Genomic DNA, 26810 nt, shown 5'->3' on the forward strand with positions numbered 1-26810 from the left:
AGATAACACTAAGTTTGTTTGTGGGGGTTACACAATCCCACGGGCATTACGTTGGTGCTGTAAACAAAGGTAATCACACGGAAATGCAGCAAAATGGGCGTTGACTTCCTACATTTGTTTGGCTGAAATGACTTCATTGCTGGACCACACGTGATCATTTCCTCTGATCCTTTTCAAGATATCCGGTCCTTTGTGAGCCATAATTCACATGTTTCCCTATTGACCTTTTTTTTTTTTAAAAAAAAACACCTTTCACGTATACAGATTGCACAGCAGATTAAAGACAAAAGGGGCAACCTGCTGACTATAATGTATTTCAATAGATTTTCTGGACTATGAACATTGTTTTGGTCATCTACATTTTTGTTTCGTTTTGAGGTGGCACTGGAATTTAATTCTCCTTTCCCCTGTAGTAGGAAAAAAAACAATATTTACTTTAACTTAAAGGCACATTTATTCTCAGGAGAACTTGCAATAGCCATTTTGTGAACAAGTAATAAAGAAATCCAGGTAATTAAATTGAATTGAACCCAATGATATAACATGATCAGAAACATTTCTGTGATCCTCTTGCACCGCCTTTTAATACTGATCATGTTTCTGATCATTCTGGCAAAGTGATAAACCCACAAGTTTCTTCTACTGACTATTAAAAAGGTATTATTACAATGAGATATAAAACACACACAGTTGCAACTAATGCTTTTCCTCTATTCCAGGCTTACTCACCATTAGGATATCGCATTTATAATCATAGAGGAAAACATCAGTTCATCTAAAAACTAAATTACCAAAAGACATATCTTGGACAGGGGATCCTTGTTTCTGTGGTTTGGTCACAAGTCAAGCAGAAGGGAAATGAAGATAGGGGAAATATTGTATTGTCCCACAGCCTTTTCAATGACCTCATCATCTGCTTTTAGATCTCAGTAGTCTCCTGTAACTGGATTACGCACAGGAAGAACCAACCTAGACTGCCCTGTTGTCTTTCTGCATCATCGCTTGACACTTGCAGTAAAATATGGTGACCAAAACTCAAATTAAATTGCATTTGGAACTGGAATTTTGAACCAAAACAATTAAGTGGGATAACGGAAAATGCTTGAGTTTGTCATACATCCCTATGCGATACAAATTGCCAAAAGAATCTTTCTGGGCAAATGTACCCTTAAATGAAGGCAGTTCCTGGTGGAATTATATTCATCAGCATCCATCCATCAGCTACCGCTTTTCCAGGTCAGGTCGCGGGGGAAGTAGCTTCAGCAGGGATACCCAGACTTCCCTTTCCCCAGCCACTTCTTCCAGCTCTTCCGGACTGATACAGAGGCATTCCTAAGTCAGCCTAGTCTCTCCAGCATGTCCTGGGTCGTCCTCTGGGTCTCTTTCCAGTGGGTCATGCCCGGAACACCTCACCTGGGAGACGTCCAGGAGGCATCCGAATCAGATGCCCCAGCCACCTCCTCTGGCTCCTCTCAATGAAGAGGAGCACCGACTCGACACTGAGCCCCTCCCAGATGACCGAGTTTATCACCTTAACTCTAAGGAAGAGCGCGGACACCCTGCGGAGGAAACTCATTTGGGCCACTTTACCACAACGGACCGATACACAGTCCGTATCACTGCAGACGTTGCACTGATCAGTCTGTTGATCTCCCGCTCCATTCTTCTCTCACTCGTGAACAAGACCCCAAGATACTTGAACTCCTCCACATGAGCGTGAAAGACTAAATAAATGGTGCAGTTTTACCAAAAGTGGGAAAATTATTCCCTCACAATTGGTAGCAAAATGCTCGTCTTGTTTGTCAGTGTCACAGTAAATGCAGACTTTGCAGCAAATAAATGATTCAAGCAACATACTGTTTGTTGCTTGTACAGAATCACTTCCACAGCTTTACTGGTGCTGGAAATGACACTCTAGACTTGGCATCTGATGGAGCAGGAAAAAGCTTAGTTTCTCAAGAGTACCTGTAACGGCTAATGGGGCATTACCTTGAAAAGGCGCCTGCCTGCCACTGGCCAAAGACTGCTGGAAATGGGTGGGCCTGGCAGATGCCCAGTCCCCTCTAAACCCTGCATAGTGGTGGGGATTCATCCTCTTATGGCCCGATGGGGAGGGGATTTGGGTCTTTATTTAGAGCCATTTAAAAAAAGATTACCCCTCAAACTGCAGACTTGCAGTCAAGAATGGATAAAAGGGATGATCAGAATACCTCAACAATGCCGAAAGTTTTAGCACTTCCGAGGTCTAACTCTTCAGAGGTCAGTGAAAAAGAGAAGATGATTGTTTGTGACAAGTGAGAATAATGTTGTAACAATGTAATCATAAGCATCACTTGGACCAATTCAACAAGCACTTAATTGAGGTCTAAGAGCGACTCCAGAGATTACTGGGAAACAATACAGGGCTATGTGGGACAAAAGTGACCAATCCTTTCAAAAATACACACAACAGTCACTGATTTCAACACTTCTTTGCTGGCTTTTAAATTGTCTTGATCTGTGACAACCAAGCCTTGATAACCCCATGACCCCAACAGACTTGGTCGGACAACCTCGCTTTCTCTCACATCCACAATGGGCCGCAGGGCTGGATGTGGAGCCAACAAGCTTTACAAGAGTTAAATAATATTTTGCGTTGTAATTGCCTAGTAAAATTCCACAGTTGCACAGCTGTTGCCGCACTGACATGAGGGACAATGGTGTGAACCAAAGTTTCTGAGACCAAGCGAATTCAGTGTGCAAGGGACATGAGGAACTGAGAGCAACCAAACTTATGAATAGGAATTCCGTGAAACGATTAAAATATTGCACTGCGCACTGTAACTGGAGCCACAGCTTCCCTCACTCGTGCATGAACTGTTGAAGGCATGGCACATGATGTCATCGATGACTGGCTTAGGATAAGAATCTCAACAACAGATGAGGGAACATAAGCCTCGTAGCTACCTATATACCGTGTAGTGCGGTACAATGTCATTAGTGCCTTCACGTGACTCCAACAGTAAAGTGCACTCAACTTCATTATCAGCCTGGCATGCAGTTTTATCTCAATCCCTTGTAAATAGTGGTTAGCTTGACCTTGTTTCCACAGTTTCAACAGTTTGTCTTAATTCAATGCATTAAATAGCTACCATTGCTGGATGTTGTGAAATCAAGATTAGTGTTGGATCCTATCGAGTAGATTGGCTGATGCCTCTATGTACTTTGTCGTTGATCTGATCCTGCAAGCACACATAGCAGAAAGTAGCAGCAGATGGCCTCTGGCACCGTAGCGCTCGTAATGAGTTAAAAAGAAAATAGCAGTCCACATGATGGGGCTTTTGTTTAGTTTTAGCACATTCTTTCGCCGAAGAGAAGTCCACATAAGAGGAAATAAACAATAGACTACACAGTGTCCCTGGAGAGATGCAAATAACGGGAGCGCAAATAACGTGGTTGAAAGGAAATGAGAGATTGGAAAACACAGATGGCCGACGTGACGCCAGATGGCTGACAACGCCATTGATTGACATTACAAATAAATATATATTTATTTACCTTCAAACCATGACCTAAGCATAAACCAATGAGAGGTACCCAACAATCAACACACAAAGAACAGCACCTACTACGCTACTTTAGAGTCGTGTCTAGATGTGTGTTGTTACTAAGCAACACCATGGCACAAAATAAAATTCCACCACCACAGTGCCTGGAGAGTAGTGTGAATGTGTGGGTGGAAAAATTAGCCGCCTATCCTAAGGAAGTTAAGAATGTGAGAACTGACATGATGGAAATGGATATTTACACATTGTCATTGGTTTCTGTCCAAGCCTGAACAAGAGTTATATTGTGCTATTTGTCAGTAAATACATTTTTGGTGTATTTATCCATCAGCTGAGAGAGGCGTTTAAGGGTCACTGAGGAGAATCACGTTGAGTTTAAAGGTAAAATCTCCTACGAGACATTCTATTCCAGTCTTCCTAAGACCCAGACACAACACAGGTGAGCGGAACATCACTGCTGTCACTGTAAATAGCAGCAGTGTGGTTCAGATAACAAGGTCGGACCAAAGACCAGAGCATCTCATTTGTTCCAAAAGACTTCAAATTGCTTAGAGGATGATATTCAGTTTTAGTCATAAGAACAATTCCACATATTTCTCGAGTTACAGCATACTATTCCCCGCCTCATGACTATCACTCGTTCTTCAACAGGCAGTGTAGAGGAAATCAAGAGAGACAGGAGCGGAATGTGTTTGTATTTCGTTTGGGATAACATCACTTTTGTCCTTCCTTCGGGCTGCTGTCGGATGGGGTTGAAATGATAAAGGAACAAAACTCCAAACAACTTTAGAAATCACCACCCAGCAAGAAACCATGTTTTGACAAGGAGCCAACGACAGCAGATTATTGACTTTATACTTTCATCACACTGAGGAGGAAGGATATTAAATGAGAATAAGACATCTTTTTAAGTAGGATTTTTGCTTAATTTCTGTTGAACAAGCCATTTAAGTAGTAGTGTTGGGTCTGATGTCTACTCATTCTAGTCTAGGAGATATTCAGATTTTTTTTTTTAACCTTAACTAATTTCTCCCATGAAAACTCGCCTTAAGAGGCCAATAAAGGGGTATGTCTATGTTATATTCAGCAATGACAGACCGCCATATTTATGAGAGAGAGAAAATATGCATGGGGAAAACCGAGGCCTTTTTGTCAGAACAAGTACTCGGGGGTTACCCACCACCATAAAAAGAAAACAATACAACAACGATTCATTGTATGTTTCTTTTTGCAAAGAATAACAAAACCTTGGGGAGTGATGGGCAAAATTCTGTACCACATAGAACCTGGTGTCCCTCAACTGACCTGGCTGTCCAAAAACAGGATATGAGCAGCTACAAACTAGCCTGAGTCAGGGCTGGAATCTGTTTATTTTTTTTCCCCTTCCATGACTAGCATCAAATTCTCAAGAGAATTTCTCCGTGTCCACAATCTAAAAACAAAGCGCAGCTCTGGGGCAAACCATTGGACACAGTGGGAGAAAGGGAGCTACTCCAGGCACAGTTGAGAAAAAGCCCCCCCCTCTCTCAAACTTAACTTCAGCTGTCACATTCTTTCCATTCCCAAAGGATCGGAACAAGCCTGGTTTCCCCTCTGTCGGTTGCTCGTCCTCCTCTCTTCTGAGCGCGAAGCTTTCAAATTCAAACTTACTCCACCCCTTGCAACCGAAAGTGGCCATTCTCGTCCCGGTTTTTGTTTTGTTTTGGTTTTTTTTTTTTTTTACCAGAAAAGCAATGTGAATATGGAAATTTTGAATATGATTTGATGCAAATTTTAATGTATAACGACGTGAAATAATGTGATTTGTTTAAAATACATATTGGCGTGTGGGTGGGGTTTCCTTAACCAACTGACATATAAGGCAAGGACACGTTTACCTCGATAAACTAAGGCACAAAACACACACACACACACACAGATCAGGTCCTACAGTGCCATGACAGACATGTCTGGAAAAAGAGGCATGAATTAATAAAGCTTTAAGTGCAACAGAGATACGCTAAGCAAAAATGGGGCTGCTGGATGCAGAGAAGGCCCATTCTCATCTTGACCTTGCAGCATATTGTTAACGATTTTATGATGCAGGTTCTTTCAAATAAGGCATAAGCAACATATTTACAATAGTATTTTTTTTTTTTAAAGAAACGTAATAATAGCAATGAAGTGTGAACTGACGTCCGCACCGATTTCAATTCTCATTCAAGGCCAATAACTGCATCTGAGTCCATGACTTTACCTCTTTGAGCAAGTCGAGCTCCTGCCTCACACCTTCATACTCGATCTCCAAGTCGTCGTACTGTTGTTTCAGCTGCTGTTTCTCCTCCAGTACCGCCAGCCCGTACTCGGCCGCCTGGATCTTCTCGTTGGTGGTTTCGCCCAGCTCCCGAGAGAGGCGCTGGATCTCGGCCCGCATCCACTCCGGACCGGCCTGGAGCAACAGCAAAGAGTCGGGATAGCTGTGCTCTTCCATGACGGATGACGACGGTAGAACCAGCTGGTCTCGGACGGCGAGGATGCGGTGCGTGCTCGCGCGAGGTAACCTACAAGAACGGAAGCTTGCTCAAACTCGTCTGTATTTGAATTGCATGGTTGCGTGGTTCGTTGTTGGTGGAGCGTCTTCGGTCATGTAGATGACTCCGGTCGAACCCCACTGAGGATATACGCCGTAACCCCTAAGACTGCTTCATCATTGTCGCGCTGGATTTTCCTCGCCCCTCCACCGGCTTGTCTCGAGCGCTGAGGTGGGCGTGGACGAGTTGTGACGACACTGGACCGAAAGACTAATTCCCTTTACTACTTTCAGCATACAATATACCACTCATCCTATATCATGCTGCAGTGTGATTTAGTGCAGACATTCTGTATTTGTTTTCACATTTTATTTGGTAGAAAAATTAATAGAAATAATCATAACTTAAAAAAATATCACGACTTACCAAAATATAAACAATATTTATTTTAATTTGAAGGCAGATTCAATCAACTTCCGCTACTTTCATGCGATTCAAAGTGGCGTAAATGAAACAGCTGAGCGGGTTATTGAGAGAGTCCCGAGCATCCGGTAGGGACGGGCCTGAAATAATCGCACTGCATTATGGTAAATGTAGTACTCCTGTAGTGTAATGTCGTTCTGGTGCCCAAACAAAAAGACATCATTTCCCACTAGGCTTTTCGCGTTTGCTTATGTGGAACCCGGAAATGTCTGTCCGTGCCGGTTGTTGTCAAGCAACAGATGATTAACGGCTCCGACGACCATATGGCTGCCTGCTGCCATCTGTCGGAAAATACGATGAAGCCGTTGAATATGTTCATGAAATGCGTTTTGACACACACAAACGCGAATCACTTATCCAGCAGTCCCTTGCTACAAGACATATTTCCACTAATGGAGACGATTAAAGAAAAACCTTGAAACTACGTCAGTACGTACGCCATGTTGTTTATGGCAGAACTCCCCATAACTCATGCAATGAAATGCACAGTTCATGAAATTAGTGAGTCTCATTTACAAATGAGAGAAGCACTCAAATATCAGGGTAAACTGGTACTTTAGAAACTAAAAATAACCCATGTCAGTTTTAGTCAGGATTATTATAAATGTGGCAGCACAGTGATGCAGCTGTACAGCGTTGGCCTCAACGTACCGAGGACCAGGGTTCAAATCCAGGCTCTCTGTGGCGTTTGCATGTTCCCGAGAACATGCAAGGATCCTGCTTGGGTAGTCTCTATGTGCCCTGGGATTGACTGGCAACCAGTCCAGGGTGTACGCTGCCTCCTGCCCGATGACAGCTAGGATAGGCTCCGGCACTCCCCTGGCCCTCGTGAGGATAACCGGCTCAAAAAATGGATGGATACAGCTAAGCATAATAATAATTCTATTTCTTTTAATGGATGGATATGTACGGATATGTAAGCTTTCATGGATGTTTACAACTACCAACTGTGATCATTATTGACCCACTGATATGAAATAGTAATGCCTCTGATTAACACCTCCGAAGGTTCTGATGTTCTAGTAGGCTTTTCCTGATATTTTCAATGTCACAACACACAGCACAGGTCACATCGTCAGCTGAATCTCATTGTGCAAGGATGTCAGGGGCGGGGAGGGGCGCAAAATAATTTCCAACGTATCAAATTTACCATGAAACTAGAGGTGTCAGAATTCAACAAATAATCAACAACTAATCATTCAACAAATTAATCAACAACTATTTTTAGAATTGTTTAGTCACAGTTTAACTTGAAATTGTCCAAATCCTCTTGATTCAGCCTCTCACCAGTAAATATTCTTTGATATATGTAATCCTTCATTGAGGCAAACTGATTACCTTGTTTAAAAAAATGCAAACATTTCCCCCTCCTTTCCATCAAAGCAGTAACTGAATCATAATGAATTTATGACAAATAAAAAAATCAAATTATCATTTTAATCTATTACTGCGGGGAGCTGGTAACCTGTAACTGGGCAAGTGATAATAATTCTAACAAATATTTTATTATTTTTGGGGCGGATTCATTGTCTGGTCCTTCACCTAGGACCCATTCGCCCTGGGTGACCATACCAGGATCATAAATTTATCATTCATCATAATTTATAAGTGTCGTTTATTTTATTGGCATAACACAGTAATAGGTCAGTTGTGAACAGTAACTATCTAAAGCAGGGCTATGATTTTTGGTCTTTTGCTTCATAGAAAAACAGACATCAGTGAGGTCACAAAGACCTTTTTAACCTACAGTTGCCACCAAGTGCCCCCTGCTGTGAAGTAGCTGAATGACGCTGCTTCCTTTATATCCTTTGTGTAAGGTTAATTTCAAAGAAGGTATTTGATGCTTTCTTTTTTATTTAATTGATCAGGGCAGTTTGTGTATTGTTTAATTTAATTTAATTTAATTTTATTTTATCCAAGCAATATGTTCTTTTTGGAGCACTTTGCCCATGAAGATCTGAGGATGTCCACTCATGATCGCTTATGCGCGTTGTGAAGATTAACAGTGTTGATCATATTCATTTTAAATGTAATCCTCTTTGAAACAAAGCATAAGGTGAGTTTGAGTTGTGTTATAATTCAGTCACGGTGTGTATGTTTTTTTTTTTCCAGCTATGGAGACCAGCAAAGGGGTGCCGTCATCTCTAATCGACGTCTCCAGGAAATGACGACATCGAGGAGCGAACGTCTGATTTCTCCAAACATTCGTCTGACAGTTCCCCCTCGCCGCTGACTCGTTTGTTGTTCTCGTCGATCCCTTGATGGGATGCCTAGCTGGGAGATCCTGACATGTGAACAAAGGGGCGAGGACCGAGGACCGGGGAGGTTGTAAATCGAGAAAGGATCGAAGAGATTGCGACAAGGAATGACATTTTGGTGTTTTTATGCCATCGCTCCGCTTTGCCACATACAACATGGCAGCGACGTTGACGTACGACTCAGCGGAGACTGGATATAAATAATCAAAATCGTCCTCGACCGTTTTATAAGAGGTTTTTAAAAAATAAGGGAATTATCTAATTATAATTGTAATTACTTCGTTTTAACTGATTGATCGGATCGATGTTAACATTTTGTAGCTTATCGGTTTAATGAGAAACTAGTATGTTGCCCCCCCTCCCCGCCCCCATGTCCCTTTCGGGGCTCCGTATTAATGTTATCATGTTAGTTAGATTCTTACAATGCTTGATATAAAATTATTTTGACATATCTTATGTATGGTAACCCATACTAACGCATTATATTTTACCTTTTTTTTTTAAATTCTGTTGACTTCTTATGAATCATATGAAGAGTTCTGTGCAAAGAACATCTAAAATTGAGTTTTAATGAGAATGATGGGCATCTTTTTCTCTGCCTTGAGTTTATAGGCTTTGGGGTTATTCAAATGTCAGACATCATAAACCTATCAGTCCTCAACTGAACATGATCAGCTTTTGTAAATCCTTGAGTACGCCAGTCAGACGTTATTTTCTGGCTTTGTGTCTTAACAAAGCAATATTAGTGGGATATTAGCATACCGGTATCAGAAATTGTCCCAAGCCCTTCCATGACATGTTGTACAACGCATCCAGGCAAATGACTAAATCATGGCAGATTATTTTTTTGACTGCTGTACCTTTTGCAATTTCATGTCAATATATCAGCAAATGATTGCAGATCCCAAATTGCAGCGGGAACAAAGTTGATATACTCGTCGTCTGATTTTTGTCGATGAGTGGGGAGTTATTTTATACTGATACAGTAATAAGATTAGTAGTCTAATCCCAGAGGAGGCAGGAATAGCCCAACACCATCCCACTCCAGACTCCGAATAGGACGAAGAACCAGAGCAACCTGCCTTTTTTTTTTTTTTTGCGCAGCCTGCGTCTTTCCTACTTTTTCCAAGCTGTTCCACTTTCTGTTATTCCTGCACTGGACTTTGCATTCTGATGAAGTAGACGTTTCGAGGGACCGCAATATCCAAGTGGATAGACAACGCCACACTGACACAGAGAGATAATCTGAGGCAAATCAAATCAACCGAGGCCAAAGGATTGACTTCCCACAGATCCAAAGAGAGCGCAATAACGTCAGAGCTCGGGAGCCTGATGTCACGTATTTTGGCAACTGTGGGACATTTGATCCCTGAGATGGTGCTCACCTGAGAATTACTTACAGGTAAATATTTTTTTACATTGCTGTTTGATTGTTGATGGAACCAGGTTGAACATGATAGCCTTGAACACTGATTTTACGCATAAACAATTAGAATTCAAATTATTGCATGGATTTCATTTAGATCAGTATTGACCTGTAATTTCATTTTGGTTCAGTGTGGATATGCATGATTGTAGTATAGTCCTAACGCTCTTGTATTCCACCAGTAGTGAGGATAGAAAGTGTGTATGATCCACAACATGCATTTGTGTGTCCAGGGTGTGCTATGATTGACGGGAGATTCACATGGCACTCCATGAAAGGTCCCACGGGGGTGCTCTGATGGAATTCAGTAAGTTATTCTCATTGTTCAGGGAGCAGTTTTTTGTGCTTAGCTACAGGATAAATTCCCATGTCAGGCAGGTAATGCCAGACAAAGATGAGACACTGCTGAATGATCATTTGCTATGTAAGAGATTAATCCTTGAGGTGTTTGAGATAAAAGTCCTCTCTACTTCTGGAAATGTAACATTTTAATCGAGTTCAACTATTAGTAATAACCACTATGATGCTAACTACGCTTGGGAATTCTTGGACGTAATCGCTTCTTCGGCAAATGTATTTGTTTGATGTTACTCCTTTGTAGTCAGAGCCCCCAGGGCAAATTACACCATAATTGGAGAGGCCATTCGTTATGTCATCCCGGCACATATGCAATGTTCTATCGGCTGTGGTGGTCAAGGCTGCAAGTACGACAACCCCAATTTCTGGCGCGATGACCAACAGGCGATTAAAGGCCTCTATTCATCATGGTACACGTCCTCTTTCAGTCTCGGTGTCTGTTGTGCAAAGTGGCTTTTTCGGTCCAATGGTATTTCATTTCTGCATACTCTTTTAGGGTGACCGATCATCTTCTTGCGATGTCCAGACCCTCGACTGAGATCATTGAAAAGTATAACATTATTGAGCAATTCAGAAGGTAGAGTATATGTAATGTCTCTCACCAGGCCGTATGAGCACACATCACCTCGCTGACCAGGAATCTGTGTTCATTTGAAGGAATGGCATCAAAACGGTGATCAACCTACAGATACCCGGGGAACATGCCAGCTGTGGGAACCCTCTGGAGCCAGAGAGTGGTTTCTCCTACAATCCAGAGGCCTTTATGGAAAATAACAGTAAGTGCGTTATGGATTTCAGTAAGTCCGTCACGCTACTCAAGTCCTACCGCGTGTGATTTCAGTTTATTTCTACAACTTTGGTTGGAGTGACTACGGAGTGGCCAACCTTACTACCGTTCTGGACATTGTGAAAGTTATGGCCTTCGCGGTACAGGAGGGGAAAATAGCCGTGCACTGTCACGCAGGTCTTGGGAGAACAGGTAGAGCTGCATAAGGAATGAACATTGTCTACCTTGTTAGTCCTTTTCCAATGGCACAGCGTCACAACATAAAAATGCGTCTCCCTTTTCTTAGGTGTGCTATTGGCTTGTTTTTTGGCATATGCCACCAGGATGACAGCCAATCAAGCTATCTTATACGTTAGGGCTAAACGCCCTGGTTCCATCCAGACGCGCAGTCAGCTAAGCTGCGTCCGTGAGTTCGTCCAGTTCCTCGCGCCTTTGAGGAGCGTCTTTTCTTGCGCTGAGCCTCGATCTCAACCCGTCACCTTGACCCAGTACCTCAACCGCCAGAGACACATCCTACACGGCCTTGAGCGTAAAGAACTGAGGTACCTGCCAAAGATTGTCCAACTTGTGTCCCGGCTGCTGTTGGATATTGCGGAAAATCGACAAGTGATCGAGGAGGACATCCTGGAGGCGCCGGACATCCACGATATCGAGATGACCCTCAGCATCATTGAAAAGCTGGGACCTCAATTTTGCACAAAAGAACCTCGCTTGCCAGGTTCCCCTACCTTACCAAGACATTTTCACGAACCACCCATCTTCTACCATCGCAAGAGTCTTAGTTACAGCGAGTCCGATTTAAGACGTCTGGGCTCGCAGCTCAACCTCCTTACACAACCCATGGGCTCCCTCTCACAGGGCAATATGGCCAGGCCTGCTTCGCCATCTGACTCCGGTCAACCTGCGGTCCAGTGGAAGAGTTGGAATAGTAACAGGTCCGACATCTCCCAAAGCTCCACGGGATCGCTCTGGCAAGTAAAGAACGAGGAAAAGGATGGATCCATCTTGGTGAAAAAAGTCAAGCAGATACCCATCCAACGCAGCGAGTCTGTTGGACACAATGGCCCGCTCCAAAAAGGTAGCATGCTTTCCAGATTGAAGGCAGAGCAGAGGGATGAGCTGGCAGAAAACAGGCGGAAGTTCCCGTGTCGAGATGAGGACCAGTCGGATGTGCCGTACATTACCCTGCAGTCTGAACTATCTTTGGAAGCCAGGAGGCTGCTGGTGGCACAGGCCCTGGCAGTTGACCTTTTCCTGGATGGGGCGCCAGAGCACAGGGACAAAGTGTTAACATGGCAGGTAATTGACCCAGACCAGTCTATTCTGGTAATATTTACATTCAACAATCATGTATTAGCTCTTCTGCGGCATCCTGGAATCTCATCTGGTATGTCAGACTTACCAGGTGTCTGTCAGGGCTGCACAATAATTTGGTAATAATATGTGATATTGGTGTTGAAAAATGCAATGAGATTCATTCATCTTTCCTTTCGCACATAATTGGAACAAAATTATTGCGGCTTTTAATATGCCCATAAAGAAATTACATTTTTATTTTTAATATAATGTGTTTTACTGTGGCAAAATAAGCAGGCCTTATGTTCATGGTCATTTTCCAAGCCGCTTATCCTCACAAGGGTAGCGGGACCGTCGGCGCTTATCCCAGCTAATATTGGGCAAAAGGAGGACTACATCCTGAACTGGTCAGGTGTCAGTTTCAGGTACATCACACCATCACTGAGCGGGAATCGATCCCACGCTGCCCGCATCAAAGTCAGGCGTTTGTTCCACTACACCAGGGATGCTCAATACGGCGATCGATCAAGAGGCAGTTTTGGTCGATCACGGGACGGGTTACCACTAAAAAAAAAAAAAAAAAAAAAAAAAGTCAGCCAATGTTCCCTCTAAACAGCGTGCAATTGAGCACCGCTGATGCGGTCTCTTCGCACAGATATTCTGTGTTCGGCACAAAAAAAACAATCCAATGCAAATTGAAAGTATAACATAGATATTCTGTTTGTGGCATTTTGAAATGTGATTCAATGACTGAGGGATGACTGGTTGCAACATCCAATGGCGCAATTCACATACGTACTGTAAAAAAATGAAAAGAAGAAGCCACTGGTTTCTTTTAGGCAGCACACAGATCTTTGTCTAAAACTGACCGCTGCTCCGCCACACACTCTTTCTCCTAATTTACCTTACACTGCGCCCCTCCGCTCTTAAAGACGAACGCTCATAATTACAAATGTTACAGTACTTACGCAGCCCATCAATGTGTTTTATAATGACAGCGTCCATCACCCCTGCTTTAGTTAGCAACACAGTCTGGGCAACGTAGAGCAAAGATTAGCTAGACATGCTGCTAATGTTTACTCTCGATAATGGAGAAAGTTAAAAGAGAAATGCCGTTGTTTTAAGATGTAATGACTGTCAAAGCATGTGAATAATCGAAGAAAAGTAGTGAAACTGGATAAGATTTTTCTCTTTTTTGAGTGGGAAAAGTCTGCTCTGAAGCCAAAGTAGAAAGTGCAGGATGAGATGGTGTGTAATGTTAAAATTCCATCTTGATTCAGCCTGATCTAGGATGAAAGTGCAGACAATCCAGTGCACAAAAAGCTAATTCTGTATTTTAAATATAGGAGGCAACATAACATTAACGTTAAAACTGGGAGCATCATCACCCCCCCCCACCCCCCTCAGTAGCTTGGGAGAGGCTGGCTGCTTGAAAAGTAGATCTTGGGGTAAAAAAGTCTGGCCACGCCTGCACTACGCCACATGCATTCACCCATATTTCAGACGTGAGAGATTCATTTTCGGCAGAAGTTGTTTCTTGTTTTTCATTCATTTCCTCCTCTCCTACATCTGCTGTTCTTTGTCTGTCCACTGTTGCTGAGATTCTCACTGTATGCTTCAGGGTCCGCTCCAGCGAATAGGAGGCCAGTATTTGTGGGGGTGGATGATGTGCATTTAAAGTCAAATGTGATAAACGCCACATGCGTACGTCTTTTCAATACATGTGCCATTTTTGGAAAATTGTCTTTCATATATTGTGCAGCCCTGCGGAACTGTGACCGCCTCACAGTTCTGAGGACCTGGATTGAAATTCGGCCTCGCCTGTGCGGCGTTTGCGTGTGTTTTCTCCAGGTACTCCAGTTTCCTCCCACGTTCCCAAACAACACGCCCGGTAGGTTAATTGGAAACTTTAAATTCCCCGTAGGTGTGCATGTGACTGTGAATGGTTATTTATACGTGCCCTGCGATTGGCTGCCGACCAATTTAGTGTGTACTCCCACTTTCTCCCAGAGTCAACTCAAATAGGCTTCAGCGTCCACGTGACCCGAGTTAGGATAAGCTGTGTGGGAAATCAAGGAATTTGCAGCCTTAGTGTCTGTGATATTAAACTGCATTAGAAGCAGCAATCTTTGCTTGCATAAGACAAAGCCCACAGTTGTCTATCTTACCAAAATACACAAAAGTCACGAAAACAACTGTCATCACAGTGAAGTGAATGATTAGCAGTGCGATTGAATATTTTAAGCAACTACTGCGCTGTACTTTTAAGTGGTGAGAACAGGCCCCTTTTGAATATTTTTTTGTGCAAGTTTATCAAGCTTAAAGGTTTCCCATCATCAAACATATTTAAATGCTCGTCAAGACAACACAACTCAACACCAAATGCAATTTTAAAACTTTTTTTTTTATTAAGGGAGACAAAAAACTATGTGCCTCTGTGTGAAAAATGTATAGTCGCTCATTTAAAACATAAGTTCAGTTTATCATATCTGAGTTCAATTTCTCTAGCCACACATGGGTCTGATTCGGCTATAGCTGTTCTCAATTGAGAAAAATCACTTAAAGAATATCTGTCTGAATATAGCGAAGTAGACCAAAAGCTAGACGTCATGATGACATCTAAAGAAATCCAGGAACAAATGAGAAAAAAATTAACTGAGATCTGTTGGTGTGGAATAGGTTATAAAGCCATTTGTAAAGTTTTGGGACTCCAGTGAACCACAGTGACAGCCATTGTTCACAACTCACAAGAATGACCAGTGGGGAAAAATCCAAGTAGAGCCTGGCTGACCAAAATTACCCCAAAAGCATAGCGACCCAAGAAACAGACCATCTCCCAGCGACTAGAACAGGGCGCAAAAGGCAGTTCCATTCAAGGCAGGATATGCTGACACCCTACCAACAGCCCTAAGTCAGGCTGGGACCCCACATAGCCCAAGGCAGAGAGGGGAAACTACCAGGGTGGAGTGCCCCAGGGAGTGGGAAGAGAAAGGCACAGGCCCAGAAACAGCATCTTGGCCCCCCAAGTCCCTCACCTGGGGACCAGGACAAGACTCCTGGAGTGGTGCCAGCGTGTACCTCCCCGGCACGAGCCTTGGGAATGGCAATATGGGCACAACCAGACCCAAGAGGAGGAGAGGGAAACAGGCCCAGCATCCCCAGAGACCCACACCACAGATCCAGGAGAATAGTGAGGGGTTATTAGGTTTAGGGGGAAAATCACTCATTTCACACAAGGCCATAGAGAATTTAGTTTCTTTTCTCCCTTAACGATTAAAAGAAAAATGTCAAACTGCATTTTGTGCTTTCTTGTGTTGTCTTTGACCATTTAATTTTTAAAATATTTTTTTAAACATGCAAAAAAGGAAAAAAACAACTTTAGCTACAAAATTAATTTGGTACTTACCATGGAGCAGTAAACCCTGAAAATTCTTTTAAAAATGGAGAGGTATGTAAAGGACCACATGTCAAACATGTTTTAGATAGAATTTTCAAATGTTTTGTATTTGACAGCAATCCCTGAGATCCATTTTTTTTCAACTGATAGTGATTACGTTTTTTTTTTTTTTTTTACTTCAAGTCACCTTGTTTCAGGCACAAGATTTCAAAAAGAATAGGCCCGTTGGTTTGTCACAGAGTATTTTACGGAAGAGCTAACAAGATCATTTGGGAAATGACGATTACCTTGCGTGTGCATCAACGTGTGCCCACAGGCTGAGCTGAATCAAGGTGGTGCCTGGGAAAGGCTGTGCATGGAGCGGGATCCCTTCATCCTCACAGGTCTGATGTGGGCATGGTTGGAGCAGCTCAAAGAGCCGGTCATCTCCCTTCAGGATGCCGTCGCCTTGAAGCTGGAAAATACTGATGCTCAAAGGGTCCTCAACATACTGGGCCAGGTAAAACCTTGCTGTTTAATCAAATTTAAAAAAAAAAAAAACATAAAATTTGCAGACATCTGCTACACTTAACCACGTGGACGTATTTTCACAGGCACCCAAAGAAACGTTAACGTGCATACTAGACTGTATGGCTCAGTTGCTGGCGGTACCACCGGAGGTTGAACACGCATTTCTGAATCGAGCTATCAAGGCTTTTACTTGGGTAACTAAAGCATGCCGATTTCGCCATTTGATCCAAAGTTTTTGTCAAATTATGCCCGCCTTTCAACAGATGGAAAGCAGTTCCGACAATGGAAGCCAAGTGTATGAGTGCGTGACTGGAGTCTTACGGTGTGTCCTTGAGGACTTGAGATGCGTCGCTACCAAAGCAGAAGAACCGACAAAGTCTCCTTTACCTTTAGTGTAGATACTACATGGGAAAACATGGAGGGGACACTTTGTGCCTTATGATGACAATATTTATTCACTTATGACTAATGTTTTGAGATGTATACAAATAGTGATATGGACTTTCTTAGCATCCCCCTCACACACAGACACACACAAGTTAACAAAGAAGTTTTCTTATGCAATGTTTTGCCTTAAGACTGGTCATATTTAGCTCCAAAACTAGTCAAGTACAGAAATACCTGCATAGGTTTCTTGTGGTGCACATTACGGTACATCATTTTAATGCCTTTAAAGGTAACATCTTTTTGTAAATAAACCACTTCATATCAATCAATGGCCTGATTCTCAGTGAATGATAAATATTCCTCTTTTTTTTTGTGGGCTCAGGCAGTGAACGTGTAGGCTTTTAAAATGTCTTTTCCATCCTTCCCTTCAACCGAACCAACAATGCTGGAGTAGTCACAGGAGACATGGCTAAAGCCTCTAAAAGCAAAAGTCGCAGAGGAATAACATTAGAGCACAATACACATTCTGGGCGGAAGTTAATGAATGGTGCATAGACGCCAGAACACACCTGGACATAGTATGAGAACCCCCCAGCAGGTGATATCGACTCTCCAAAGCCAAACCGTGATCGCTGTCATGTTTCCAGGTCAGTACATGCAAGGAAAGGTCGTGAGATGCTGTGACCACACGAAAGCTGTCCTGCGAAATGACAAGCTCATATTTTAAATACTTTGCATATCATTGGAAAACCGGGACACACCCTGGACCTCCACGATACAATTGCAGATGGGAATTACAAGTGATGTCTTTACAAAGATGACAGTGCTACATCGTAATGGGCCTTTCCGACCTGTCAATCACTTGTACAATAATAGCCAATCAGATAGCCACATTGTCTTGATACACCCCTGACGCCATGTTGTCCCACAAGCAATGCTTCTTGTCAGTAGCGTGCGCCTTGGGAAAGTTGATGTTACGAAGAAAATGGTCCTCACATGCGCTTAGGGAACGTGCAATTCTGATGAAAGCTATACGGCTAGGTTACAAGGGGCCCGAGTGATTCATTTTCCAAAGCCTAAAACACAATTGACGACGTGTCTACGATGGATTAAGGTTTGCGGAAGAGCGCACGTACAACTAAATGTGAACAATACCAACAAACACAGGCTGTATGTTCGAAAGTAAGTGAGGAAGAAGTATCTTCTCTGAGTTTGAGTGAATTATTATCAGTGCTTTATACATTGCAGGAGAACAACTTTTACTTCGTTACCGTATCACTGACCTGCTGAACGAAGTGTGTCATGTTTCGTGCCAAAGAGTCGGATTAATGATACATAAATGCACGATGTCATGCAAGAGAAATGTCGATTTCCCTATTTGTATCACATCAGACTTTTAAGACAGAGCAATGGGTTCCATTACGAGCCACGTCAAATGAATACACCCAGTTATTTGCACAATGTACACATGGCACAGAGAGTGGGCTAAATTTCGTGTCTACCCCAGTGCAAGCCAGGTGACGAAGAGTTAAATCAGAATGTTGTTGAGTACAGTTTTTACCTAAAATAAGACTAATATAAAATGAAAAATGAATTTACACTTTTTCATTTGGCGACTACGGTACTGACTGGGTTAATCACCATTGTTTAAATGCTCTTGTAGAAAATCAAACCAAACTCACTTATAAAGACTCCGATGATATTACTTGTGATCTTTCCAAGTAAAAGTACTCACCTTGCTTTACATGTGCAGTACGATTCCACTATTTAATCCTGTTGGATTTCAATATGAAGTTTGTGAGGCGTCAAAACTTTTTTTCGCATTGATCGGCAACATTTCGCTGTAACTCTGACATTGCGTCCTACTCTGTCCAAAATCTTAATTCCGTGTAGATATCCTTGCGTGAAATAGTTGAGAACTCTCTGTAAAACTCTCTTGGACAAGTCTGACGCATTTGGCAAAAAACAGACCTCAATATTACCTGGAATACGTGACGGAGAATCAACTTCAAACATGTTATGTTCAATCGCCATTTTGAAAGCTTGCGGGACATGGATAGATCGCCATTGGAAACGTCCATTGTATGTATTGTACTTGCCCCACCGATATTGCCAAATCACATAACCAAAATATGAATCACCGTTTGTTGTACTTTATGACAGTGTTTTGATGGGAGACCGCCCGGGAATACCAGGTTTCTGTAAACTTCTCTCCCCGGCTAAATGCAGAAGGGTTGCGTCAGGAATGAATCCGGTGTAAAACTGTGCCAAACAAATATGCGTTCATCTAAGATGACACGCTAACGGGACAAGCCAAAAAGGAAAAGAAGAAGTTTGTTGTACTTTTTCCAAACTTGCATAAATTTTTCCCAAAATTTTCTTACCTTGCATTATTATTTTCGTACACTTTTTGAGAGAAATGGCAGACTTTTCTGCTTGAAGTTAGTTTGCTATTGGATACTCAAAAGTAATCTAAAATTATGCATTTTTCGTGCCATAGTTAAAATGAAAGCTTTTCAGTCGTTATTTTAGTCCGACATTTGCTAATCATTCATAGTCTAAAATCATGCCTTTGTGTGCAATAATTCAACTGAAAGCTATTAAATTCATTTCAACAAATCTTACCACGCATATAGAGGTGATCGGCATTGTGTGCTCTTCAAAGCTTGCGAGCAAGGCACCCTTCAGAGAATACACCCACAGATGACAATCAGCTGCCATCACAATGGAGTTGCTGTCCTTAGCCTCAAGAAGAATGTTGGAGGATGTGCTGTTCAGTGTCAAGGGGAAGGACTCGACCTGCTGGACTACAAATGAGATTTTTATTTTTTTCAAGAGATTAAATGGTCTTGTGTTCTTGTCAGGAGTACTTTTACTAAATAATTGCAATCCAGAAAGATGGCCCTAATCTTGATGTATGAAAACGCAAAACGGGACCTCAAAAGCTTGCTATCTTACGTTTCTCATGTTTTGCATAGATAGTGTCCTTTCTCACCTTGGATGTGGGACGCGTACTTTGACTTTTTAATGCTGACATCGAAGACAGTGAGTGCTTTGTTGTTGTGTGTGCGCTCTTTGCAGTGGACCATGGCCAGTCTGGCAGACTGCGTGGGGATGAAGACGGCGGCCTGGCACCCCGTGACTGGCACTAACTGGCACAGCGGGTCTTCGTCCTCGCACGGGGAGGTCAAACTGTCGGCGTAAATCACCTGCCGATGACCCAGAAAAAAAAATGCGTTATATATTTATTTCCTGATGGCAATTTCGCAAAGACAATGAAGTCAGTGTCCGACAAAAGCAGCCATACCTTGGGACTTAAATCAACATTATCCTTGGAGCCAGCTATGATCAATTTCTTGTCAGGTGAAACCAGGAGTGTGTTGACATTAAAGCTGTCACAGACCACTATATTGGATTTTTTAGTCAAAGATGTTCCAGCTAGTGTACACAGTGACCCCTGACCCAGTCCAACCTAAAGGAGAATATCAACACGGGTATAACGACCACTGTGAACATTACAATCAGAGAGTTCCTTATTTACGCAAAGAAAAGTGAGGATGCTTACAGATAGAAACCAGTCGTTGTCCTTATTATACTGTAGCAGTGTACAGCGTGTGGATCCAACAGAATTGGATGCCACCTCCTGGCCTGTCTGACCTTGCCAGACCTGAATTAGGCCAGCGGAGTCTGCTGTGATGACAAAGTCACGCTGCTCGTCACTTACGATGCTTGATAAAGGACTCTGCTTGGCGCTGCACCAATCGAGTTGACCCTGAGGTCAAAACACAAAGACATTGGGTGACGCTTTCTGGCTCCGGATGTGGGTTTGTGGAGCTTAAATTTCTGGTTCAATATTGTCATTTGCTAGATTTTGAGTCATACACCCATCGCGAAAAGATTGAGCTACAGTACATTGTGTCTTTGTAGACCGAGAGAAAGCCTATGACATAGTACCAAGAGAGGAACTGTGGTACTGCATGCGCAAGTACGGTGTGGCGGAGAAATATGTTAGAATAGTACAGGACATGTATGACGACAGCAGAACAGCGGTGAGATGTGCCGTAGTTGTGTCAAAAGAATTTAAGGTGGAGGTGGGACTGCATTCAATTTTAAATATAAGAAGCAACGTAACATTAACATACACTCATAATTCCAAATGTTACAGTGCTTACGCAGCCCATCAATGTGTTTTATAATTACAGCATGCACCGCCGCTGCTTGAGTTAGCAACACAGTCTGGGCAACGTAGAGCAAAGACGAGCTAGACATGCTGCTTATCTTTACTCTTGATAATGATGGAGAAAGTTAAAAAAGAAATGCTGTTGTTTTAAGATCCAATGACTGTTGGAGTGTGTGAATAATCGAAGAAAAAGTGGCGAAACCGGACGAGATTTTCTCTTTTTCAAACGGGAAAGGTCTGGTCTGAAGCCAAAGTAGAAAGTGCAGGATGAGATGGTGTGTAATGTTAAAATTCCACCTTGGCACAGCCTGATCTAGGATGAAAGTGCAGACAATCCAGTGCACAAAAAGCTAATTGTGTATTTTAAATATAGGAGGCAACATAACATTAACGTTAAAACTGGGAGCATCATCATCACCCCTCCCCCCCTCCCCGTCAGTAGCTTGGGAGAGGCTGGCTGCTTGAAAAGTAGATCTTGGGGTAAAAAAGTCTGGGCACGCCTGCACTACACCACATGTATTCACCCATATTTCAGACACGAGAGATTCATTTTAGGCACAAGTTGTTCCTTGAGTACGGCTGAGGAACCTTTGAGCAACAGACAGGCTTTCAAAACAAGACTGCAGCACATCCCTATCACGCTGAAATTCTTGACACCCAAGCAATGTGTAATCGATGTTGACATAAATACAAGTCAACAAAGTCAATTTTCATTTGTCAATGGGGAAAATGAAGACTATATGTAAAAAATGTCACATTGATGCGGTAAAATGCTTAACGTTGTCCACTGACGTTCTGGATGTTCCAAGACCGGATTGTACCATCAGTAGAGGCGCTGCAGACTGTCGTCGGGGTGTTCCACAGGTCAGGACCCAGAGGTGAGCTCCTCTGGAGGTAGACCAAGCCCACTATTCGTCCTAATGCAGGAATAAAAATGAAATTGGAGTTGTGGACAAGTTTTTCAGGTATCTATACTCAACTTGAATATTTATTTTTCCAAACAACTTCTTTTGCTATATAAATTACTTTTTACTCTGCTTACATTGTCAACTTAGGCTTGATACTTTTTCCAACCTCGGTGGATGACCACAGAGTATAAAAAAAAAAATGCACATCGAAGTAAAATAATTTTCATTGATTGTTAAGAGTGAGATCGTGGGGACTTATGAGCTGGAAAACATAACGAGGACAGCAGTGCTATGGAGGAATGTGAACCAGACAACATCAATGATGATGACGCAAAAGTTTTGGGGAGTGCTTCTCAATTGGGGGGGGGGTTCAAAAAATGGGTTACAGACAGGTCATAAAAAAAAAAACATAGCATACTAATTAAGACCGTTCACATTGTTACAGCTGCTTTGGTCTTTTGAGTTTCATTTTGCCCAAATATGACAACATATTTAAATATGTTGCACTTGGAAAAAAATATAAAATGGATATATTGCGGGCGGCACAGTGGCGCAGCTGGAAACTTTTGGCCTCACAGTTCTGAGGTCCCGAGGTTCAATCCTGGATCCGCCTGTGTGGAGTTTGCACGTTCTCCACGTGCCTGCGTGGGTTTCCTCCGGGCACTCCGGTTTCCTCCCACATCCCCAAAAACATGCAACATTAATTGGACGCTTTAAATTGCCCCTAGGTGTGATTGTGAGTGCGGCTGTTGTCTGTCTCTATGTGCCATGCAATTGGCTGGCAACCAGTTCAGTGTGTACCCCGGCTTCTGCCTGTTGATAGCTGGGATAGGCTCCAGCGCTCCCCGCGACCCTTGTGATGATAAGCAGCTAAGAAAATGGATGGATGGATCCATTGCCAAGCTATACATTTTTGTATATATATGGCAGCGTGGTGGCTCAATTCTGAGGACCCGGGTTCAAATCAGGCCTCGCCTATGTGCAGTTTGCGTTCTCCCCGTGCCTGTGTGGGTTTACTCCGGGTAGACACAGTCGGTTAATTACAGAAATTGTGTTTAAATGTGCAAATGGCTGTTTTATGTGTTTGGCGACTGGTTGAGGGTGTACCCCGCCTCTCTCCCAGAGAGACCCTGGTGAGGACAAGGAGTATGCAATATAAAAGCACATAAGTTTTATTTTGCTGTCTACACAAATGGTTTATGGTGAATGGATCGGGAAAGTGTGAGCAAAATTGTGGGAATACATTTCAGTGACTGGTGGCTTTCTGTTTAAACAACAAAAACATTTAATTGTGCCAAGTAATAAAAACATCTGTGTCTGTACTGTCATTATGAATCAGTATTTTGATGTTTACTAGTTTTTGTGACTCGAGTTCTGGAAGTGTAATTCTACTGAAGTGCAGTGTGTACTTTGGTTCGGATGGGGAAACAGACCTGCGTGTCCTCGTAGACTCGTGCAGGTGTAGCCCCCGGTTCGCCCCTCCTTCATCTTCGTCTCCAAATGGGATCGTCGCAGGAAGTATGTCTTCCACGAGTGATTGACGCGAGGGCTCTCCAACACAGCCTGGCTACAAAAGCCCCACCGCTGCAAGCACATCCTCCTGACGCGGGGAAACGTTGATCGAACGCTTCTGTGTTTACTGTACTTGTATTTACACGCAAAAACTCACCTCCATAACCACGGAGTCTCGGCTGCATTGCGCCAGTCCTGGAAAACACACAAGCTGAGTTGGAGTGATTTGGTTGTCAAAGTTACTTCCGCGTGTTGGACTCTCCTCACCTTACAGACGATCGAGGCCCTGATTAAATCTTCTTCGGTTAAAAATGTAAAAATGTGAATGAGACAATCGCCTATCAGGTGCTGGGGATCCATGCTGGCTGACAGACGTCCCACTTTCGCCTCCTGCCAAGCAAAAAGCAGGAAGGAACCAGGCTGCAGGGTATCCTTTCCGCCCCTAGGGGTCGCCATCACAAAGCCTGTCGCTCCCGAAGAAGGCCTCGGTGAACCACGTGCCAAAGGAGACGTCCCACGGACCAAATCACAAATGCACTTGCAAATAGAACACATTAATTATAAAAAAAATGTGAGTTGACTTTACTTTATGGGTTTGGAAATGCTGAAATAGTCTGTACAGGTCAGTATGGACATGTCTGGGGTAAATCGAGTGCTTTTAGTTGGGTCTGGTGTTTAACTGCAGTTTTTGATGGCTTGAGGAATCGAATAAACACAAAGGGTGATATTAATCTCAAATGATAAAAAAAAAACAATAATCAGGAGTAGCCAATGGAGCGTCTGTCTGTTTATGTATGTGTGTGTGTGTGCGTGTGTGTGCGCGCACGCTAGTGATGTGGGGGGGTAGCCCTTTTGACATAAAATATTTCCATCCATCCATCCATCCATTTTCTTTGCCGCTTATCCTCACATGGGTCGCGGGGAGCGCTGGAGCCTATCCCAACTGTCAACGGGCAGGAGGGCAGGGTACAACCTGAACTGGTCGCCAGCCAATTGCAGGGCACATCGAGACAAACAGGCGAACTCACAAATCACACCTAGGGGCAATTTAGAGTGTCCAATTCATGTTGCATGTTTTTGGGATGTGGGAGGAAACCAGACTGCCCAAAGAAAACCCACACAGGGACGTGAAGAACATGCAAACTCCACACAGGCAGGGCCGGGATCAAACCCGGGACCTCAGAACTGTGAGGGCAACGGTTTATCAGCTGATCCACCGAGCCGCCCAAAAATGTTTCTTCTTCGTAAAAGGAGGTCATTTATTCATCCATTTTCTGAGCCGCTTATCCTCACGAGGGTCTTGAGAGCGCTGGAGCCAATTCCAGCTGTCATCGGACAGGCAGCAGGGTACACCCTGAAGTGGTTGCCAGCCAATCACGGAGCACGTAGAGGCAAACAACAGTTGCACTTACAATCACACCTTGGGGCAATTTAGAGTGTCCAATGAATGCATGTTTTTGTAATGTGGGGGGAAAACGGAGTGCCCAGAGGAAACTCCAACAGTCAGGGGCCGGTATTTGAACCCCGGTCCTCAGAACTGTGAGGCCAAAGCTCTAACCAGTTGCAACACCGTGCCACCAACAGGAGGTCATATAATCGGTAAGTGTTGAGGGTACAATTGAGATGAAGTGTTGAAAAACAGATTTTGATACATATCAACATATTTAACGTGGTACAATAATAGCTTGAGAACAAATTTAGTTTCTTTCAAATGCCCAAAATGCCTGGGACCTGTTGTTTTTCGTGCTTATATTGAAAGTCTAAATATTTGTTAGACAATAGCGATTGAAAATAGTGAGGTTAAATGTAGTGGATTATTTTTGTTTTTTTAATCGATCGCAGTAGTACATCATTCCAGAAGGAAGATCACGAGCAAACCATATTAATAGCACAACCCCCCCCCCACCACCACCACCACCACCACCAAAAAAAAAAAAACTCTGTAGGCATAGATCGACATGGAATCATCCTAATGGAAAATTACTAGAAGTTTTATATGTATTTTTATTTGTCAATTGTTTATATAATGATACATACATGCGTTGGTCTCACAATTCTGAGGTCCGGGGTTCAAATCCCTGCCCTGCCTCTGTGGGTTTTCTCCGGGCACTCCCGTTTCCTCCCACATCCCAAAAACATTCATTGGAGGTTTTGAATTGCCCGTAGGTGGGATTGTGACTGGTGCTGTTTGTCTCCATGTGCCCTGCGATTGGCTGGCACCCAGTTCAAGATGTACCCCACCTCCTGCCTGTTGATAACTAGGATAGGCTCCAGCACTCCCGCGACCCTTGTGAGGATAAGTTGCTCAGAAAATGTATGGATGCATGTTTTGTTTGTTTTTTTTTTCCAAATAGTCTCTCGTTTTGAATTGTATCCCTTCAGCATCTTCCAAAATGTGGGACAGGGACAGCAAAAGACTGGACTAAATCCTCAGGGAACCTCGTGTACCCTGATAGATTTTCTCATCGTTGTCACACAGGTGCAACTCAAACTATCGGGGTAGCTTTGGAAGTACCCGAAAGGGGGCCAATTGTGCCACCAAACCCTGGACGAGAATCACTTCTAAAGAACGACGATTCTCAAACTGCGGCATGCATCACCGGTGTTACGTGATTATTGTTATTTCATTTTTATGTGCAATACATTTTAATTGAAGGATGATTTAAGTTCATTTTTAAAATATTTCTTATATTATAGCATTGTGTGAATGTTCAAACTGTGCACAATAATATACAGTGTCTTACAATATTATGAAACATTTAGGAATAAGCTCTGCCTCTATAGATGAACACTTGAACCTTTGTCATTGTAGTTGGAGTTGGAATGTTAAGTTTCATTTAAATGGCCCATGCTGTCAAAATCCATTTTTACCCCCAGTGTTTTATGCACATAATCCGTCAAAAGTCTGTGGTCTGGTTTAAGTTTGACATCCAGTCAATTGTCAATTGCATGCAAAACCCTTTGAAAGGAAAATGCAGAAAAACGAGGCAACCATTTTCGAGGGTCGTTGCGACGTACTTAAACTACTCATTATTCATTATTCTACTGATGCTCCGTTGCAATAACCAATTTATCTGCTGGAGTTGTGGACCAGCTATGAAAAAGGGCATCCTGGGCATTCCCAAGCCAAATTATTTTGCAATAATAAAACATCAATGAATAAAATGGGGCGGCACGGTGGACTCAGCTAGAAAAGCGTTGGCCTCACAGTTCTGAGGTCCCGGGTTCAATCCCGGACTCGCCTATGTGGAGTT

General features: G+C 43.0%; 3 protein-coding genes across 5 annotated transcripts in view; 1 reads left to right on the top strand and 2 right to left on the bottom strand.

Annotated features, from left to right (window-relative positions):
* Positions 1-6306, bottom strand: part of LOC133512633 (protein bicaudal D homolog 2-like) — a 48051-nt gene extending 41745 nt beyond the window's left edge. The window contains exons 1-2 of one of the 2 annotated variants that reach the window (XM_061842441.1): positions 6090-6306; positions 5782-5973 (exon numbers count right to left, since the gene is read on the bottom strand). In XM_061842441.1, the coding sequence (XP_061698425.1) occupies positions 5782-5958 (177 nt within the window). In that variant the 5' untranslated portion in view covers positions 5959-5973; positions 6090-6306. Of the gene's footprint in view, positions 1-5781 lie in introns of both variants that reach the window. The other variant, XM_061842432.1, reaches the window with a different exon arrangement.
* A 1937-nt stretch (positions 6307-8243) lies between these two features.
* Positions 8244-17281, top strand: ptpdc1b (protein tyrosine phosphatase domain containing 1b). The gene is made up of 11 exons (XM_061842454.1): positions 8244-8350; positions 8651-10198; positions 10456-10529; positions 10824-10989; positions 11076-11156; positions 11237-11355; positions 11421-11558; positions 11653-12665; positions 16376-16558; positions 16653-16763; positions 16833-17281. Exons 3-11 carry the CDS (start codon positions 10484-10486, stop codon positions 16965-16967), a joined length of 1992 nt encoding a protein of 663 aa, XP_061698438.1. The 5' UTR covers positions 8244-8350; positions 8651-10198; positions 10456-10483; the 3' UTR covers positions 16968-17281.
* Positions 17282-17294: 13 nt separating this feature from the next.
* fbxw12 (F-box and WD repeat domain containing 12) lies at positions 17295-24066 on the bottom strand. 2 transcript variants are annotated; one of them, XM_061842471.1, is made up of 10 exons: positions 23824-24066; positions 23714-23751; positions 23478-23644; positions 21929-22053; positions 20522-20728; positions 20264-20428; positions 19952-20165; positions 19582-19763; positions 17526-17588; positions 17295-17434 (listed from the first exon to the last, which is right to left on the bottom strand). In XM_061842471.1, exons 1-10 carry the CDS (start codon positions 24010-24012, stop codon positions 17426-17428), a joined length of 1359 nt encoding a protein of 452 aa, XP_061698455.1. In that variant the 5' UTR covers positions 24013-24066; the 3' UTR covers positions 17295-17425. The 2 variants fall into 2 exon arrangements, with proteins under 2 accessions (XP_061698455.1, XP_061698448.1); XM_061842464.1 differs by having other exon boundaries at positions 17526-17656; positions 23824-24063.
* Positions 24067-26810: the final 2744 nt, after the last annotated feature.

Source organism: Syngnathoides biaculeatus, chromosome 2, assembly GCF_019802595.1.
Source record: "Syngnathoides biaculeatus isolate LvHL_M chromosome 2, ASM1980259v1, whole genome shotgun sequence".
NCBI classification, from domain to species: domain Eukaryota; kingdom Metazoa; phylum Chordata; class Actinopteri; order Syngnathiformes; family Syngnathidae; genus Syngnathoides; species Syngnathoides biaculeatus.

What these genes read in the sequence shown, in the direction of transcription:
- fbxw12 (XM_061842464.1), bottom strand. Translation starts at nt 24,012, where the DNA reads ATGGCGACCCCTAGGGGCGGAAAGGATACCCTGCAGCCTGGTTCCTTC. An exon ending in CGATCACCTCTATATGCGTG is followed by an intron (nt 17,657 to 19,581) that starts GTAAGATTTGTT and finishes GTCATTTCGCAG; the next exon opens with GACAGCTTTCGTGTGGTCAC. An exon ending in GGTTCTCATACTATGTCCAG is followed by an intron (nt 17,435 to 17,525) that starts GTGTGTTCTGGC and finishes TTTTGCTTTTAG; the next exon opens with AGGCTTTAGCCATGTCTCCT.
- ptpdc1b (XM_061842454.1), top strand. Translation starts at nt 10,484, where the DNA reads ATGGCACTCCATGAAAGGTCCCACGGGGGTGCTCTGATGGAATTCA. An exon ending in TCCTCAACATACTGGGCCAG is followed by an intron (nt 16,559 to 16,652) that starts GTAAAACCTTGC and finishes GTATTTTCACAG; the next exon opens with GCACCCAAAGAAACGTTAAC. An exon ending in CTATCAAGGCTTTTACTTGG is followed by an intron (nt 16,764 to 16,832) that starts GTAACTAAAGCA and finishes GCCTTTCAACAG; the next exon opens with ATGGAAAGCAGTTCCGACAA.